Raw genomic sequence first — 20,373 nt, 5'->3', positions numbered from 1 at the left:
AATAGGTTACTGTCATTTTTATATATTATGGCATTTTTCCTTCTACTTTTTTTATTTGCAAAGTTCAAGAAAAGTACACATTACCATCATCTTCAAACCAGACAAGCTGCAGCACCCCCTGAAAAACCTGAATTAAAAAAAAAAGATTCTCACAAAAGTAGTGCGCTGAGTTTTTAATAGTACTGTTTTAAAATATTTTTTAGCACCCCACTTGAAAACACAATAAAAAACAAAAAAAATATGCAGCACTCCCACCCCCAAACTACTCCATGCGGCTATGCATACAAGCATATTGAACAACTGGAAAGATTCGTTTTTCACAGTGAAAAAGTCTCAAATACATTACTCACAAAAAACAGGAGAAAGAAACGGGCTCTCATACTCAAAAACTCACTGAGCGTGGCGGAACCAAATTTATGGGAACGATGTGTCCTCACGCGGTGTATAAACTATGGAACTACTTCCTCTCTATCGCAACATGCGCCATTGAAAATCAACGTAGGCCAAGTTTTATGGCAGTCATTGTTCAAGTCCGTCTTATTTCTGTCATTTGTGGTTAAGGAAATAACAATGGAGACGATTTTAGAACAACAACGTCGCTACCATGAGGAGAAGGAAAGGCTGTTGGATGCCAAAACTAAGGAAATGATGCATAAGAAAACCACGGTATGTGTTGCATCAGTGATAATGCTATTTAATGCTAATGAGGACGTTAATTGTTCCAAAGTCAAAGCAAATCAATGTTAGAGCATTAAACAAATTCATATTAGCTAACGTTATTGCTGAGGATAGTAGCTTATGTGTTATTATAATTTTTTTTAATTGTGGTCGACTATTTTGTTTATTTGTGGTCGACTAACAATTGTATCAGTTACAATATAGCTGGCAACAATTGTATTCTCAGCCAGCTAACGTTAGCCTAATAGCTAATGCAACTAGCTAACGCTAGTAGTACTAACTAGTAAATACAACCCAATGGGATGGAGTTTGGTCCCGTTTCTGTCTCTGCCAGCTAACTAATATTTATACATGTTTCTTCTCAAACAGTTACGCGAACAAATAAACTCAGACCATCGAACAAGAGCAATGTTGGATGTGAGTATTCTATGTGATATTGAAACATCACAAGTTGCACCTGTGTTTTCATATTAACTTGTCTTGTGGCTAACAGCCTACTTATTTACCTTGCCAAGGACATGCATGATGTGACAGTTTTTTTTTTAATGACAAGCTTCATCCTTTCAGAGATACATGGACGTGAGTTCAACTGTCAGGGAAGCATATGAAGACAAAGATGGGTAAGTGTGTGTAATGTTTCAAGCTCTCAAGCATGATTAGCCTTGCTATGTGGAGTAAGTCAGAGGTGTAATATTGTTGTGTTCTCTTTCTACAGTATGAGGAAGGATGAACTGAACGCCATCTCCGGACCAAATGAGTTTGCAGAGTTCTACAACAGACTTAAACAGATCAAGGAGTTCCACAGGAAGCATCCTAATGAGGTAATTTTTTTGTTAGCTGCTTCCTGTCTGTCCTAGCTATAAACTGAAGAAATCATGTCAGAAGTATATCTTCTCTGTTGAGAAGGTTCTCAAAAACCATATGTAGTTCTAGACACAGATCTGTTTTGAAAGGGGCAATCTGCCATTGTTTTGGTAAAAAGCTGAGGGGATGGTGCAGGAGAAATGTAACCACTCAAATTCATAGAGAGTTAAGACTGACATCCATGATATCAAGTATAGTTTGAAACATATTTTGAGGCTATTGGGGCATAACATGTACTTTTGGGTAAACTAGCCACTGTAGCAGATAGATTTAAAAATCTAACAGTCACTTAATGTTTTACAGACAGATTTTTTCCCCCACTACAATTACACCAACAAGCCAAAAAAATTGATAAGCATACTTTAATGTTTCTAAAACAATAAATGTATTACTAGTAAGAAGTAATGTGGTACACACAAACAGAATCCAGGCACTTGTCCAGACGGGTGAGGATTACTGCAACTTGCTGTTGGCTGGGCTCACCGCTTGTGCCATCAAACCCATGCAACTTATCCAGAATGCTGCAGCCCGCATGGTTTTCAACCTTCCCAAGTTCTCTGTCACCCCCCTCCTCCACACACTCCACTAGCTTCCGGTCGAAGCTCACATCCACTACAAAACCATGGTGCTAACCTATGGAACAGCAAGAGAAACTGCCCCTCCCTTCCTTCAGGCTATGCGCAAACCCTACACCTCAACCCAAGCAGTCCTTTCTGCCACCTCAGGTCTCTTGGCCCTCCCAACCCTACGGGAGGGCATCACCCACTAAGCCCAGTCCAAGCTCTTCTCTGTCCTGGCACCCCAATGGTGGAACCAGCTTCCCCCTGAAGCTAGGACAGCAGAGTCCCTGCCCATCTTCTGAAAACATCTGAAACCCCACCTCTTCAAACAGTATCTTAAATAGTCCTCAACAACTAAAAATGAAATGTGAACCAGCACTTTCACTTGACACCCCTCCCCCCTTTCTAGCTCTGACTCTACGGATAGCTACTTTGAGGAAAAATGTACTTTCTATGCCTGTGATATGTGGTTGTCCCACCTAGCTATCTTAAGATGAATGCACTAACTTTAAGTCGCTCTGGATAAGTGTCTACTAAATGACTAAATTGTAAACAATGTATATTATTTAATTTAATTTTTTTAATAAAAATATCACGAGACAAATGTTCACCTGCCCCTTTTAAGGGCAGGAGGTTACAGTGGTAACGCGACTCGAGTCATGTTTGTGCCTGTGAGATTGCGTCTGAGTAGTAGACAGTGGTGTAAAGTACTTAAGTAAAAATATTTTTTCTTCACTGCATTCCTAAAGAAAAAAATGTACTTTCTACTCCATACATTTTCCCTGACACCCAAAAGTACTCGTTATATTTTAAATGCTTAGCAGGACAGAGAATGGTCTAATTCACACACTTGTCCAAAGAACCTCCCTGGTCATCCCTGATCTGGCTGACTCACTAAACACATGCTTTGTTTGTAAATTATGTCTGGGTTTTGGAGTGTGCCCCTGGCTATCCATACGTAAAAAAATATATATATTGTCGTCTGGTTCGCTTAATATAAGGAAGTGTAAATTATTTGTACATTTACTTTTGATATTTAAGTATATTTAGACTTACTCAAGTAGTATTTTACTGGGTGACTGACTAACTTTTACTTGAGTCATTTTCTATTAAGATATCTTTACTTTTACTCAAGTATGACAATTGGGTACTTTTTCCGCCACTGGTAGTAGAAGTGTTGTATTCTCTTCCCTAGCAGTAGAAAAACCTAGTTTGTGGACAAAACAATGTAAATAGCCAAGAAACACAAGGACAAAGTCTCACTTCAGTAGATGTTGGTTTCAAGTAAATTAAACCAACTTTTATGCCTGTGCGCAGCGCTTCTAAAAATAAAGAAAACTTTCACTCACCTCGTCACTTGAGCACAGCTCCCAGCCAGGCAGTGTTGCAACGCGGGGTGGAATAGGCTATGTAGGGTTATTTGACAGTGTTTTAATTTACCAGCTATGGGAGAGAAAAAAAATGGAAGAAATATTTTAAACAGCTACTCCTGCATTTATTTTACTATAAATGTGATCATACTTGGCTATTTTGTCACAAGTGCAAGTGACATGCTTGCACTGTGGAGCCCTGACCACGTGGCGGGTGAAATGGACATTTTACCCGCCAATGCCAAAACCTACCCACATTTGGCGGGTGTTAATTTTAGGCCCTGGAGGCTGTACTCTACAGTATTTGTTTACAAACAATGGAGTAAAACAAGCTTATATTTTGGCTTCTGGTGGGGTATGACAGTTTTAACTAAGTGCATGAGGCATTAAGTTATTCTTCAAGAATCAATAGGGTTATGTAATTAATTTAAAAGTCAAAGATACACCATTGCAGATTTCCCCTTCAAATTACTATTATAATTCTATATGTAATTCTACAGTTCCAGGTGCATGAAAGGAAAAAGGTCCTCGTGTTATTGCATGTTCCACAATAAATGTCTTAAACCAAATCTTGAACAAAAGTTTGGGTCAACCAGCCTTCATCAGGATTTATTTATCTCTCCTGCTGTGGCTAAATCTGTATTATTGTTGTTTCAGATATGTGTGCCCATGTCCATGGAGTTTGACGAGCTGGTCAAGGCTAGAGAGAACCCAACGGAAGAAACACAGAGTGAGCTTTCTACACTATGGTGGTGGTATCCATATCGGACTCTCAGTGTAGGTGTTAATGTAATGATTTATGTGGTCTTTCCCCAGACATGGTGGAGTTCAGTGATGAGGAGGCCTATGGACGCTACCTGGATCTCCATGACTGCTATCGGAAGTTTGTCAACCTGAAAGGGGCCGAGGTAAGGTGCCCACTCTCCATACTAGAGGTCGACCGATTAATCGGAATGGCCGATTTTAATTAGGGCCAATTTCAAGTTTTCATAACAATCGGTATTTTGGGCAAATGATTTGCCTATTAAAAAAAAATATATAATAATAATAATAATAATAATAATAATAATAATAATAATAATAATATTTTTTAAATATTTAACTAGGGAAGTCAGTTAACCTCTATGGGCTAGGTGGGACGCTAGCGTGCCACCCGTGGTGCACTCCATCAACAGCAGGTGCATTTCAAGAGCGGCAAATTTGAATCCAAATAAATGTCAAAATTCAAATTTTTCAAACATACAACTATTTTACACCCTTTGAAAGATAAACATCTCCTTAATCTAACCACGTTTTACGATTTCAAAAAGGTTTTACGGCGAAAGCATAAATTTAGAGTATGTTAGGACAGTACATTTACAAGAGTTGTGTGTAATGTTTTGTCGATTCAAAGACAGGGTCACCAAAACCATAAAACCAGCTAAATGATGCACTAACCTTTTACAATCTCCATCAGATGACACTCCTAGGACATTATGTTAGACAATGCATGCATTTTTAGTTCTATCAAGTTCATATTTATATCCAAAAACAGCGTTTTACTATGGCATTGATGTTGAGGAAATCGTTTCCCTCCAATAACCGGCAGTCAAGTCAGCGTCACAAATTAAATAATTAAAATTAGAAAACATTGGTAAAATATTATATTGTCATTTAAAGAATTATAGATTTACATCTCTTGAACGCAATCAACTTGCCAGATTTAAAAATAACCTTACTGGGAAATCACACTTTGCAATAATCTGAGCACTGCGCCCAGAAAAATACGCGTTGCGATACAGACTAGCCGTCATGTTGGGGAGATCTAAAATCGAAAATACTATGTAAATAATCCATTACCTTTGATTCTCTTCATCAGATGTCACTTCCAGGTATCACAGGTCCATAACGAATGTAGTTTTGTTCAAAAAAGCTCATCATTTATGTCCAAAAATCTCCGTCTTGTTAGCACATGATCTAAGCCAGCCGGACTTCTCGTCATGAACGAGGGGAAAAAATATATTTACGTTTGTTCAAACATGTCAAACGTTGTATAGCATAAATCATTAGGGCCTTTTTTAACCAGAACATGAATAATATTCAAGGTGGACGAATGCATACTCTTTTATAACGTATTGGAACGAGGGTACCCAACATGAACTCGCGCGCCAGGTGTTTAATGGGACATCATCGTTCCATGGCTCTTGTTCGGTCAGATCTCCCTCCAGAAGACTCAAAACACTTTGTAAAGGCTGGTGACATCTAGTGGAAGCAATAGGAAGTGCCAAAATATTCCTCAGCCCCTGTGCTTTTCAATGGGATAGGTTTAAAGGTAATACAACACATCAGGTATCCACTTCCTGTCAGAAAATGTCTCAGGGTTTTGCCTGCCAAATGAGTTCTGTTATACTCAGACACCATTCAAACAGTTTTAGAAACTTTAGAGTGTTTTCTATCCATATATAATAAGTATATGCATATTCTAGTTACTGGGTAGGATTAGTAACCAGATTAAATCGGGTACATTTTTTTTATCCAGACGTGCAAATGCTGCCCCCTAGCCCTAACAGGTTAAGAACGCATTCTTATTTTCAATGACGGCCTAGGAACGGTGGGTTAATTGCCTTGTTCAGGGGCAGAACGACAGATTTTTACCAAGGCAGCTTGGGGATTCAATCTTGCAACCTTAGGGTTAACTAGTCCAACGCTCTAACTACCTGCTTTACATTGCACTCCACGTGGAGCCTGCCTGTTATGCGAATGCAGTAAGAAGCCATGGTAAGTTGCTAGCTAGCATTAAACTTATCTTATAAAAAACAATCAATCAATCATAATCACTAGTTAACTACACATGGTTGATGATATTACTAGTTTATCTAGCCTGTCTTGCGTTGCATATAATCGATGTGGTGCGCATTAGCGAAAAATAACTGTCATTGCTCCAACGTCTAACCATAAACATCAATGTCTTTCTTAAAATCAATACACAAGTATATATTTTTAAACCTGCATATTTAGTTAATATTGCCTGCTAACATGAATTTCTTTTAACTAGGGAAAATGTGTCACCTCTGCAACAGAGTCAGGGTATATGCAGCAGTTTGGGCCGCCTGGCTCGTTGCGAACTGTGTGAAGACTATTTCTTCCTAACAAAGACAGCCAACTTCGCCAAACGGGGGATAATTTAACAAAAGCGCATTCGTGAAAAAAGCAAAATCGTTGCACGACTGTACCTAACCATAAACATCAATGCCTTTCTTAAAATCAATACACAGAAGTATATATTTTTAAACGTGCATATTTACCTAAAAGAAATCCAGGTTAGTAGGCAATATTAACCAGGTGAAATTGTGTCAGTTCTCTTGCGTTCATTGCGCGCAGAGTCAGGGTATATGCAACAGTTTGGGCCGCCTGGCTCGTTGCGAACTAATTTGCCAGAATTTTACGTAATTATGACATAACATTGAAGGTTGTGCAATGTAACAGGAATATTTAGACTTAGGGATGCCACCCGTTAGATAAAATACGGAACGGTTCTGTATTTCACAGAAAAAATAAACGTTTTGTTTTCGAGATGATAGTTTCCGGATTCAACCATATTAATGACCTAATGCTCGTATTTCTGTGTTATTAAATTATAATGAAGTCTATGATTTGATAGAGCAGTCTGACTGAGCAGTGGTCGGCACCAGCAGGCTCGTAAGCATTCATTCAAACAGCACTTTCGTGCGTTTTGCCAGCAGCCCTTCGCAATTCTTCAAGCATTGCGCTGTTTATGACTTCAAGCCTATCAACTCCCGAGATTAGGCTGGTGTAACCGATGTGAAATGGCTAGCTAGTTAGCCGAGTGCGAGCTAATAGCATTTCAAACGTCACTCGCTCGGAGACTTGGAGTAGTTGTTCCTCTTGCTCTGCATTGGTAACGCTGCTTCGAGGGTGGCTGTTGTCCATGTGTTCCTGGTTTGAGCCCAGGTAGGAGCGAGGAGAGGGACGGAAGCTATACTGTTACTGGCAATACTAAAGTGCCTATAAGAACATCCAATAGTCAAAGGTATATGAAATGCAAATCGTATAGAGAGAAATAGTCCTATAATAACTACAAACTAAAACATCTTACCTGGGAATATTGAAGACTCATGTTAAAAGGAACCACCAGCTTTCATATGTTCTGAGCAAGGAACTTAAACGTTAGCTTTTTTGCGTGGCACATATTGCACTTTTACCTCTCCAACACTTTGTTTTTGCATTATTTAAACCAAATTGAACATGTTTCATTATTTATTTGAGGCTAAATTGATAGTATTTTTATTAAATTAAAATAAGTGTTCATTCAGTATTGTTGTAATTGTCATTATTACAAATAAAAAATATAGGCCGATTAATCGGTATCGGCTTTTTTTGGTCCTTCAATAATCCGTATCGGCGTTGAAAAATCATAATCGGTCGACCTCTACTCCATACCCACCATAATCTTCACCTTAGTCTTGGAAAACTATACTAAAACCTTCTGGCCTCTGTTTCAGAAACTGGAGTACATCAGCTACCTGTCCTCGTTTGACCAGCTGTTTGATATCTCCAAAGACAGAAAGAACGCTGAATACAAAAAGTAAGCATGGCTAACTGTTTTTATCGTGCAGATGTTTTCTTTGTGATTGTACTGTAAATGTACTACACTAAACACAACATGCAACAATTTCAACGATTTTACTGAGTTACATTTCATATAAGGAAATCAGTCAATTGAAATAAATTCTTTAGGCCTTAATCTTTGGATTTCACATGACTGGGAATACAGATATGCCTCTTGGTCACAGATTTAAAAAAAAAATATATATGTTTAAAGTAGGTGTGGATCAGAAAACCAATCAGTATCTGGTATGACCACCATTTGCCTCATGCAGTGTGACACTTCTCCTTCCCATAGAGTTGATCAGGGTGTTGATTGTGGCCTGTGGAATGTTGTCCCACTCCTCTTCAATGGCTGTGTGAAGTTGCTGGATATTTGCGGGATCTGGAACATGCTGTCGTACATGTTGATCCAGAGCATCCCAAACATGCTCAATAAGTGACATGTCTGGTGAGTATGCAGGCCATGGAGGATCTGGAACATTTTCAGCTTACAGGAATTATGTACAGATCCTTGCGACATGGGGCCCGTGCATTATCATGCTGAAAAATTAGATGATGGTGGCGGATGAATGGCACAACAATGGGCCTCTGGATCTTGTCATGGTATCTCTGTGTATTTAAATTGCCATCGATAAAATGGAATTGTTTGTAGTCCGTAGCTTATGCCTGCCCATACCACCACCATGGGGCACTCTGTTCACATCGTTGACATCAGCAAAACGCTTACCCACACGACGCAATACAAGCTATCTGCCCAGTACAGTTGAAACCAGGATTTATCAATGAATAACACTTCTCCGGCGTGCCAGTGGCCATTGAAGGTGAGCATTTGCCCACTGAAGTCGGTTACGACGCTGAACTGCAGTCATGAGAAGACCCTGGTGAGGATGACGAGGACACAGATAAGCTTCCCTGACTGTTTGTGCAGAAATTCTTCGGTTGTACAAACTCTGTTTCATCAGCTGTTCAGGTGGTTCATCTCAGACCATCCCGCAGGTGAAGAAGCCGGATGTGGAGGTCCTGGGCTGGCATGGTTACACGTGGTCTGCAGTTGTGAGGCTGGTTGGGCGTACTGCCAATTTTTTTAAATGACAGTGGAGGTGGCGTATGGTCAAGAAATGAACATTTAATTGTCTGGCATCAGCTCTGGTGGCCATTCCTGGAGTCAGCATGCCAATTGCACGTACCTTCAACTTGAGACATCTGTGGCATTGTGTTGTGACACAACTGCACGTTTTAGTGGCCTTTTATTGTCCCAGCACAAGGTGCACCTGTGTAATAATCATGCTGTTTAATCAGCTTCATGATATGCCACACTTATCAGGTGGATAGATTATCTTGGGAAAGAAGAAACGCTCACCAACAGGGATGTAATCAAATTTGTGCACAATTTGAGCGAAATATGCTTTTGTGCGTCTGGAACATTTCTGTGATCTTTTATTTCAACTCATGAAACATTGAACCAACACTTGACGTTGTATTCATATTTTTGTTCAGTATAAATGTTATTCCTATATAATTGTAGTACCTTTTTAATTCGTTTTTCCATCAGGTTGTTTGACACCTGTGTTATGTTATAACAGGTACTTAGAGATGCTACTGGAGTACCTTCAGGACTACACAGAGAGAGTCAAACCTCTGCTCGACCAGAATGATCTCTACGGCAAGATCCTGGGAGAGTTTGAGAAGAAGTGGGAGATGGGGACCTTCCCTGGCTGGCCAGTGAGTGTCCAAGATGGGGAGGACGTCTACTATAGTGACAGTAGTGTGATGGTCTAGATGGGTGTTTTAATTGTTATTTTATTTTTAAAATTCTCTTATAGAAAGAGACAAGCAGTGCTCTGACCCATGCAGGAGCCCACCTGGACCTTTCTGCCTTCTCCTCTTGGGAGGAGTTAGCTTCCCTGGGTCTGGACAGGTTGAAGTCAGCCCTTATGGCCCTGGGCCTGAAATGTGGAGGGTAAGCAATTAACATGCTCTTCTGTGGCTGGGAGGTCGTCTATGGACATGCAATCAATCTGGAATATGGTAATAACAGTAACTGGAATAATTTAATATCAAATTCCATCTGTAGACTAGGAGTATAGATAGACGGTGTAATAATTAGGGCTGTTGCGGTGACCGTATTACCGCCACCCTGCTGGTCACGAGTCATGAAGGCAGTCAAATTCCATGTTTTTTTAAAAATGTTTTATTTGACCTTTTATTTAACTAGGCAAGTCAGTTAAAAACAAATTCTTATTTTCAATGATGGCCTAGAAACAGTGGGTTAACTGCCTTGTTCAGGGGCAGAACGACAGATTTTTACCTTATCAGCTCAGGGATTCCATCTTGCAACACTTCGGTTACTAGTCCGACGCTCTAACCACAAGGCTACCTGCTGACCGTTTAGTCACGGTAATTGGGCTTCTACAAAGTCTAATACTGCTGATGGTCATTAGTAGCCTACCATACTTGAATTAGCAGCTTACCAAGCATGGTACTCGGCACTCTATTGTCCCTCTAATGACTCTGACATCAATGCAAATGTAATCGAACATTTAATCAAACACTTCATTAGAGCCCATGAGCTCATGTTGCGCAACATCTCTATAGGCTATGCAGTTGTGCGAGAAAACGGAGTGAAAGCCTCTATTGAAAAGAGGATCCAATTAGCTTTCTATAGGCTAGGCCTACTATATTTATTTCTCAACTTTCCTAATATTAAGCACATTGCTTATATTTACAACAGGAATATAGCCTCCCTGGCTGGCATGAAAATTAACCACAGCAAAAGTGTGTGCTATTTAAGTGCAGAGATGACGTGTTTTTCTTCCACCCTTCTCCTGTTTCGAGACAGGTGCATGATAATGGTCCATTCTAAATCAAAATGAATTTCACACATTATTTCGTATATGTAAAGACAAGATTAAATCAAGAATAGTCTGATGTGATAATATTAGCCTATCACTTGTGAATTATACATTATCACTTTTTTTTTTTGCAACTTCAAATCAGTCGCACACCTCATGTAGCCTAGCCTATATGTTTTAATAAGGTTTATAACACAACTAAAGTGGCAAAATAACTTATTTTAAAATTAAGCACATTAATCCGCTTTACAAAGGGTGTAGAGCCTAACAGCGCTTATATTAATAACTTGGAGTACCTATTTTTGGTAACCACTCAACACAGAAGAGCCGCATGTGCGCACTCCCTCAAATTGTTCAGAGAAAATATCCTTTCTATTTTATTCAGCTTTGTTCACTTGTATTCTTCATACTATAAAATAATGCCCCGGAATTCTAAGCAAATCTTGTCTGCTAAATGAACTAGTGTAGCCCACAGCCAAATGGCATAGCCAGATCAGGACCTAACATCAGGACAACTCAGAGTATGCTGCTATTTTGTTCTTCTGAAATAGACTACATTTTCTTCATATCATGTTTCTTCAGACCTGTCTAAAATATATAATGGATTTATTGTGAAGGTGTAGGCTATATTACATGGATTTATTAGACTTTTTAAAATGTAGATTTTCCAAAGGTCTGCGTCAGTGGCTTGTAGGCTGTGTGTGGAAGCCAGGAGATGCTAAATGTGTTTGTTAATTTACGGTCAATTACTGTGAGTTATTTGATTGACAATCACTGGCTGATGAAATTTCATGACCGCCACAGCCCTAGTAATGACAAATTTAATATCGGATTGGGTGTGTCAGATGAAAGGTTGTTAAATGGCTGTATGTGGCTAAATGTGTATGTGACTCCACAGAACCCTGGAGGAGAGAGCCCAGAGGCTGTTTAGCACCAAAGGCAAATCTCTGGAATCTCTGGATCCCTCCCTGTTCGCCAAGAACCCTAAGTCCAAAGGACCCAAGAAGTATGTGATCGTCAGTTAAACATTTGCATGTGTGTGTTTTTCTGCACCTGGTGGCATGATATAGCCTTGTTATTGACCATTCTAATCTCTCTGCAGAGACACGGAGCGTAACAAAGAAATCGCCTTCCTGGAGTCTCAGATTTATGAGTATGTGGAAATCCTGGGGGTATGTAAAAGCTGCCAAGAATGACTCGATTATATATTTTCACAATCGTATTTAATCAATTTCAGTAGTTTTTAGGACGACTTTTGAAATGGGCCTTTATAAAATGGTTAGTTCCAGGCCATTCTATAGGTGTTATTTCCGATAATCCACACAAACACCTGTTCACAGTTCCATCTGATTGTCTATGGCACTGTAGGAGCAGAGGCAGCTGACCCATGAGAACGTGCAGAGGAAGCAGGCCCGGACAGGAGAGGAGAGAGAGGATGAAGAAGAGGAGCAGCTCAGTGAGAGTGAGAGTGAAGATGAGGACAACGAGATCATCTACAACCCCAAGAACCTTCCTCTCGGCTGGGATGGAAAGGTCAGGACCTTCTTCCATATATCAGACCTGTGTACTAGCTGTGAAAAAGTTCTGCAATGGCAATCAAATAAAAAAAAAATGTATTATTTATTCAGACTTTATTGTACAGCGGTTGCATGCCACCACGCTTACCTTGTTTATCTGTTCTAGCCCATTCCATACTGGCTGTATAAACTCCATGGGCTGAACATCAACTATAACTGTGAGATCTGTGGAAACTACACATACAGGGGACCTAAGGCCTTCCAGAGGCACTTTGCAGTATGTTCAAATTTCTCATTATTATTATTAGCTTATGTCATACTGGGTTATTACATTGTCATATCAATGCCCTCCTTTAGTTTTTTAATATGTCTATAATGAGTGAAACTGAAGAGGATTCAAATTTAGAAAGTGTACTAATTCTGTTCTCCGCTAATATTGTTGCTAGCTAATATGTTGTCTTCCCCACCCCACAGGAGTGGCGTCACGCCCATGGCATGCGCTGCCTGGGAATCCCCAACACGGCTCACTTTGCCAACGTCACCCAGATCGAGGACGCTGTCTCTCGTAAGTAGTTCTGTTACAGCCCTGATAGAGGCTGAGGCAGATGACAAGTGAAAAGAATGAGTATTGTTATTTGGGTTGAATAGAATCATGTTAGAGGAAAAAAAGTGTTCCCAGACCAATAAATATTGGTCAGTGTAGTTGTGCATCCAGATTGCCCTTGCAAAAAAGTTTCTGACTGCAAGGGTCTTTACTGGTTAAATAAATAATTAAAAATGAGTGGTGCAGCGGTCTGAGGCACTGCGGCACAGTGCTTGAGGCATCACTAAAGACCCGGGTTCGATTCGCCCTGACTGGGAGGCGGTGCACATTTGGCCCAGCTTCGTCTGGGTTAGGGAAGGGTTTGACTGGACAGGATTTCCTTGTCCAATTTGCGCTCTTGCGACTTCTTGTGGCCATCCGGGCGCCTGCAAGCTGAATTCGGGCGCCAGCTGTAAGGTGTGTCCTCTGACACATTGGTGCAGCTGGCTTCCGGGTTAAGCGAGCAGTGTGTCAAGAAGCAGTGCCGCTTGGCGGGGTCGTGTTTCGGGGGACGCGTGGCTCTCGACCTTCGCCTCTCCCGAGTCTGTACGGGAATTGCAGAGATGGGACAAGACTGTAACTACCAATTGGATATCATGAAATTGTTGGAAAAAAGGTAAAAAATAACAAGACTGGTCTTTCAGTCCATGTGCTGGATCATGATACTAATATGTATTTTTAACCCAGTGTGGTCAAAGCTGAAGTCCCAGAAGTCATCAGAGCGGTGGCAACCAGATACAGAGGAGGAGTACGAGGACTCCAGTGGAAACGTGGTCAACAAGAAGACCTACGAGGATCTGAAGAGACAGGGTCTGCTGTAGAGAGTTGAGACGCGCAACGTGATGCCCACCGAAAAATGTCTTTATTTGACCTTTTCATTTCCACTTAATCTGTTCTATCTTTAACTGTAAGCTGTAATGTTTTTAGTAATTCCTCCCTTTGACAACCATTTTGAAATGAAGCAGCCATTGATTTTAATAATACATTTGAGTACCATTTGTCACCATTGTTGTTAGTTCTAGTAGAAAGCAATTGTAATGTCTTATCAAGTTGCTTAGGGCAGGGGTATTCAACTCCTTACGAGGTCCAAAGCTTGCTGGTTTTCTATTCTACCTGATAATTAATTGCACCCACCTGGTGTCCCAGGTCTAAATCAGTTCCTGATTAGAAGGGAACAATGAAAAAATGCAGTGGAACTGGTTTCGAAGTTCAGAGTTGAGTTTGAGGGGCTTAGGGGGTCACTTGAACGATTGCCCATTCCCTTGTGATTCAATTTTTTTGGGGATAAATGTACCTCTTCTACATCCAATGGTGCTTTGACAGGACCCATGGTTTGGAAGAACCCTTGCCTTGTCACATGGACAGTCCCTTTTTAAAGGAGTGGAAGAGAGGGAAGACTAGCTATATCTTTACACCTGCTCATTGATTCCTCTGTTTGCCTGGTATGGAAAATGTAATTCCTCAGAAATGTATTAAAATATTTAAGGCTTGCTCAGCAGTCTTTTTGGCATTAAACAAATAAGACTTGTACTATATTTGAGTGAGTTGTTAATTAGTCAATATTGTTGTTGTAATATGCCTTGCAGTGACATGCAAATTGACTTACAGCATCAGTTTGCCAATGTAAGAGTACAGTTGAGGGAAGAAAGATGCCTGAATATTACTAAAAGAACAGTTAATCTGATGATGAATTTGGTATGTGTTTAACTGTAATATACACCATCCGACAATCATAGTGATACTGTATCGAAACGTATTAAACAGAGATGGACATAGTATTGTGTTTACCAATCTAGTTGGGCACTAATTCACATTACCATATTATCAGTCTCCAGGCTGCACCCATTCAAAGGCTGCCTCCTGTTTAAAGAGGACTAGGAGCTAAGCCTTTCCTTGGCTGATGGGTTGAGATGGCATTTCTGGCTCTTGATCTCGTTTGTGTCCAGAGGGCGTCATAAAACAACTACAGTGTGTTCTACAGGTGTTCCTGGACCCTAGGGACAACACTAACGAGCTGGATTTATGTGTTTTTATCTCTCATTGAGGAATACTCAGCTCACCAAAAGAATGCCCACACCCATCACATGACTGAGAATCTGAAACCTTCATTAACACACCTTTGCTAGTCTGAGTGCCAGATCTGTTTGTACTGTCTGTTTATACTGGGACTGAGGCTACACTTTTGCAGACATTCTCTGCACGTTATCATTTAGTGCTTTTGAATCTAACTATTAGGAAAACTGTGGGAGATGGAGACCAACTTCCACAAATGACCCCAAGATGACCAAAGCTCAAACCAACCAACCCACCACGACCATGAGCAAACTGTATCCCATATACACAACCAGGTCAAAGACTGAGAACAGCCAAACCATTCACACCACCATGGTCCCACCAGGAAGAGACTTCTACAATACAGACCGTAAAAAAGAGATCTTCCCTACATCTCAGACTGGGGGATAATACACCAAAACTCAAGATTTCATCACTAACATCTCTACACTCAAGACTGAGAGAAGCAATACGTAAAAAGATATAATGAAAGTCACCCCTTCTTTGGGGCTCCCGAGTGGCGCAGCGGGCTAAGACACTGCATCTCTGGGTCAAATCCAGGCTATCACAACCAGCCGTGATTGGGAGTCCCTCAATTGGCCCAGCGTCGTCCGGATTTGGCCGGTGTAGGCCGTCATTGTAAATCAGAATATGTTCTTAACTGACTTGCCTAGTTACATAAAAAAAGAATGAGATAGTGAACTATAGAGAGGATGATTCCTGACCCCTCCTGTCTCAGCCTCCAGTATTTACAGTGCCTTGCAAAAGTATTCATCCCCCTTGGCATTTTTCCTATTTTGTTGCATTACAACCTGTAATTTAAATGGGTTTTTATTTGGATTTCATGTAATGGACTTACACAAAATAGTCAAAATTGGTGAAATGAAATGAAAACAGTTATTTGTTTCAAAATATTCAAAGAAATATATTCACCCCCTTTGCTATGAAGCCCCTAAATAAGATCTGGTGCAACCAATTACCTTAGGAAGTCACATAATTAGTTAAAGTCCACCTGTGTGCAATCTAAGTGTCACATGATTGGTCACATGATCTCAGTATATATACACCTGTTCTGAAAGGCCCCAGAGTCTGCAACACCACTAAGCAAGGTGCATCACCAAGCAAGCGGCACCATGAAGACCAAGGAGCTCTACAAACAGGTCAGAGGCTCGTATCTCCCTCACTAGCTTTAAGCACTAGCTGTCAGAGCAATTCACAAATCACTGCACCTGTACATAGCCCATCCAACTACCTCATCCCCATACTGTATTTTTTAAATTTATTTATCTTGCTCCTTAGCACCCCAGTATCTCTACTTGCACATTTATCTTCTGCACAGCTACCATTCCAGTGTTTAATTGCTATATTGTAATTACTTTGCCACCATGGCCTATTTATTGCCTCACCTCCCTTATACTACCTCATTTGCACATACTGTATATAGACTTTCTACTGTATTATTGACTGTATGTTTGTTTATTCCATGTGTAACTCTGTATGTGTCGAACTGCTTTGCTTTATTTTGGCCAGGTCGCCGTTGCAAATGAGAACTTGTTCTCAACTAGCCTACCTGGTTAAATAAATAAAAAGGGACAAAGTTGTGGAGAAGGACAGATCAGGGTTGGGTTATAAAAAAAAATGTATCAGAAACTTTGAACATCCCACGGAGCACCCTTCAATCCATTATTAAAAAATGGAAAGAATATGGCACCACAACAAACCTGCCAAGAGAGGGCTGCCCACCAAAACTCACGGACCAGGCAAGGAGGGCATTAATCAGAGAGGCAACAAAGATAACCCTGAAGGACCTGCAAAGCTCCACAGCGGAGATTGGAGTATCTGTCCACTTTAAGCCGTACACTCCACAGAGCTGGGCTTTACAGAATTGTGGCCAGAAAAAAGCCATTGCTTAAAGAAAAAAATTATCAAACATGTTTGGTGTTCACCAAAAGGCATGTGGGAAACTCCCCAAACATATGGAAGAAGGTACTCTGGTCAGATGAGACTAAAATTGAGCTTTTTGGCCATCAAGGAAAACGCTATGTCTGGCGCAAACCCAACACCTCTCATCACCCTGAGAACACCATCCACTCAGTGAAGCATGGTGGTGGCAGCATCATGCTGTGGGGATGTTTTTCATCGTCAGGGACTGGGAAACTGGTCAGAATTGAAGGAATGATGGATGGCGCTAAATACAGGGAAATTCTTGAGGGAGACCTGTTTCAGTCTTCCAGAGATTTGAGACTGGGACGAAGGTTCACCTTCCAGCAGGATTATGACCCTAAGCATACTGCTAAAGCAACACTAGTGGTTTAAGGGGAAACATTTTTAAATGTCTTGGAATGGCCTAGTCAAAGCCCAGACCTCAAACCAATTGAGAATCTGTGGTATGACTTAGATTGCTGTCCACCAGCGGAACCCATCCAACTTGAAGGAGCTGGAGCAGTTTTGCCTTGAAGAATGGGAAAAAATCCCAGTGGCTAAATGTGCCAAGCTTATAGAGACATAGCTGCAAGTCTCTTGGGGTGTAATTGCTGCAAAAGGTGGCTCTACAAAGTATTGACTTTGGGCGGTGAATAGTTGTTTTTTTGTCTAATTTCTTGTTTGTTTCACCCCCAAAAATATTTTGCATCTTCAAAGGTTGTGTAAATGAAATGATACAACCCCCACCCAAAATAAAAATCACATTTAATTCCAGGTTGTAAGGCAACAAAATAGGAAAAATGCCAAGGGGGGTGAATACTTTCGCAAGCCACTGTATGCTGCAATAGTTTGTGTCGGGGGGCTAGGGTCAGTCTGTTGTGTCTGGAGTATTTCTCCTGTCTTATCGGGTATCCTGTGTGAATTTAAGTATGCTCCCTCTAATTCTCTCCCTCCAGGAGGACCTGTTACACCCTCTACAACCACTGTGATAATTATTATTTGACCCTGCTGGTCATCTATGAATGTTTGAACATCTTGGCCATGTACTGTTATAATCTCCACCTGGCACAGCCAGAAGAGGACTGGCCGCCCCTCAGAGCCTGGTTCCTCTCTAGGTTTCTTCCTAGGTTCCTGCCTTTTCTAGGGAGTTTTTCCTAGCCACTGTGCTTTTACATCTGCATTGCTTGCTGTTTGGTGTTTTAAGCTGGGTTTCTGTATAGCACTTTGTGACATCGGCTGATGTAAAAAGGGCTTTATAAATATAGTTTGATTTGATTACAGATGTCTTCGCTACATCTCAGAGTGAGAGTAGCTTGATTTACCACGACAATACAGATGTCCTACCAACATCTCAGAACAATGGAAACCGTAGTGAAGAATTCCCCAAAGTCAAGACTGACAGACTCTAAGGCCCATCACAAAGACAACCTCCCTACCTATCTGTACATTCAGGGCTATGATGCAGATGATGTCTTCCCCACAACAGAGACGGGGAACAGTTACTCTGACGTCGTCAAAACCCTGGCACAGGCCGACAGATATGATGACCCCAATGACTTTCAAGTCACTGTTTCTAACTCAGGACTAGACGATGGCAAAGACGTTGATGATCAAGGCTCCACTGCCTCCAATATGAACCAAACTGAGTACTAAACTAACTTCATGCTCTTAGGCAAAGATAAAGAAGGTCAATCAATTTACACACATTTGTTAAAAAAAAAAAAAAAAATGGGGGCCAAATGTTGACTGTTTGCATATTGCTGATCCTTGTGTCTTTTTTTTCTTCATCAGTTATTGTTTATAATACACAGAGCCTACTAGAGCTGCTGCACGATCCACCACATCTAACATGGGAAGCATGACTGTAAATGCTGCTTTGACTAGGAATAAGGTACAATAATAATTGTGTTCTCTGTATTTTATAGTGTTAAAGCTGCATAGCGCTCTCTGAGATCCTTTGAATTACTTTGCAGGTGAGGTATTGTAAAACATTTAGCTGCATTGTCATAAAATGCCACATGCATAAGAAGTCCGTGGAGGATGTGTTTGAGGAGGGCATGGACTTCTGTGAGGTGAGACCCATTCCTATTATGGCTTTCAAAACAAATTTGTCTGTAACATGCAGTGTCAATATACTTGGTTATTGCCATGTCAGTAGTCTGAAACTAAACTGTTTATGGATGAAGTATTGTTGATGATAATTCTGCTGCTGATGATCACTGTTATTGGGGATGATGATGATGATGATTCAACTATTGATGATTCTGCTGCTTGTTAACACAACTGATACACCATCCCACAGCTCAAGAAATCCTCGAGCCAGGTCACCTGGAATACATACAGTGCCTTCAGAAAGTATTCAGATCCCTTGCCTTTTTCCACATTTTGTTACATTAAAACATTTTCCTCAGCAATCTACACACAATGGTGGTGTGGAGTGCTGGAAGCTCCAGAGACTGCAGACAGAGTACGAAGTGCTCTCCCTTTAACTCGTACCAATGCCACCAGGAGTGCTGTGAGACCTGGTCTATCTCCTGTCTCAGACTTGACGGTTCTCTCAACATGCCTGTCTACTCTGCCTGCTTTGGCCTGGAGAGTCTCTCCCTCCTGGCCTTGAGTGTAACTCTACTGGGCAGTCTACTTGTTAATCTACTAACCTTCCTGTTACATTAGAATCACTTTCCAATACAGATGGTTTAGTATAGATTGACTTTACAACTAAATGCATGTTTCAGGTTTGTCAGATCCACTGCTTGATTGTCATTAGTGCTTTCTAGTTTTCTTGATCTGTGAATATTATGTATTGCGAAAATAAACATGTTTTTCCCAGCTTTATGGGGGAAGGGGGGCTCATGGGTTTGAGTGGGCTGTTCTTCTGTGGGGGTTACTGCCAGGGGATACGTAGGCCTACAACTAACCATCTATGGACCAACTACTGTTCACAATTATTTCTACTCAGACAATTAAACTCATACCTCAACTATGTTGATCCTTGTATTTCATCAGGATTATATCACTGTCAGGTTTACAAAAATAGGTATTTCAGATGGTGTGCAGTGTCGCTTTGGCTAAACCTTTAAAAGCCTGTTAGAGTAGTGGTCAGAAATAATTAATATTCACAAGATGGCGCTGTAGCACACTTCTATCCCAGAGCTATGGCTGTACAGGTAACTGCCAGAATAATAGAAACACTTCAGTGAATGAGGGCTACAAAGTATATTGAAACCAGGTGCTTCCACACAGTTGTGGTTCGTGAGTTAATTAAGCAATTCACATCCCATCATGCTTAGGGTCATGTATAAATTGCTGGGCAGGCAATTATTTTGGCTACCATGACTATGCCGCTGGCTATAGGGTGACAATGCA

The 20,373-nt window shown here is 40.8% G+C and overlaps 1 protein-coding gene across 1 annotated transcript; it reads left to right on the top strand.

Annotated features, from left to right (window-relative positions):
• The first annotated feature begins 442 nt into the window (after positions 1-442).
• LOC106570281 (splicing factor 3A subunit 3) lies at positions 443-14,567 on the top strand. The gene is made up of 15 exons (XM_014142430.3): positions 443-666; positions 1,048-1,095; positions 1,246-1,298; positions 1,394-1,499; positions 4,130-4,202; positions 4,289-4,380; positions 7,975-8,057; positions 9,664-9,802; positions 9,904-10,040; positions 11,831-11,938; positions 12,035-12,104; positions 12,301-12,465; positions 12,616-12,726; positions 12,924-13,014; positions 13,720-14,567. Exons 1-15 carry the CDS (start codon positions 571-573, stop codon positions 13,851-13,853), a joined length of 1,506 nt encoding a protein of 501 aa, XP_013997905.1. The 5' UTR covers positions 443-570; the 3' UTR covers positions 13,854-14,567.
• Positions 14,568-20,373: the final 5,806 nt, after the last annotated feature.

Source organism: Salmo salar, chromosome 14 (assembly GCF_965601325.2).
Source record: "Salmo salar chromosome 14, fSalSal1, whole genome shotgun sequence".
Classification (NCBI taxonomy): domain Eukaryota; kingdom Metazoa; phylum Chordata; class Actinopteri; order Salmoniformes; family Salmonidae; genus Salmo; species Salmo salar.
Note: the sequence above shows the minus strand (reverse complement) of the source record. Positions and strands in the feature narration are given on the sequence as shown.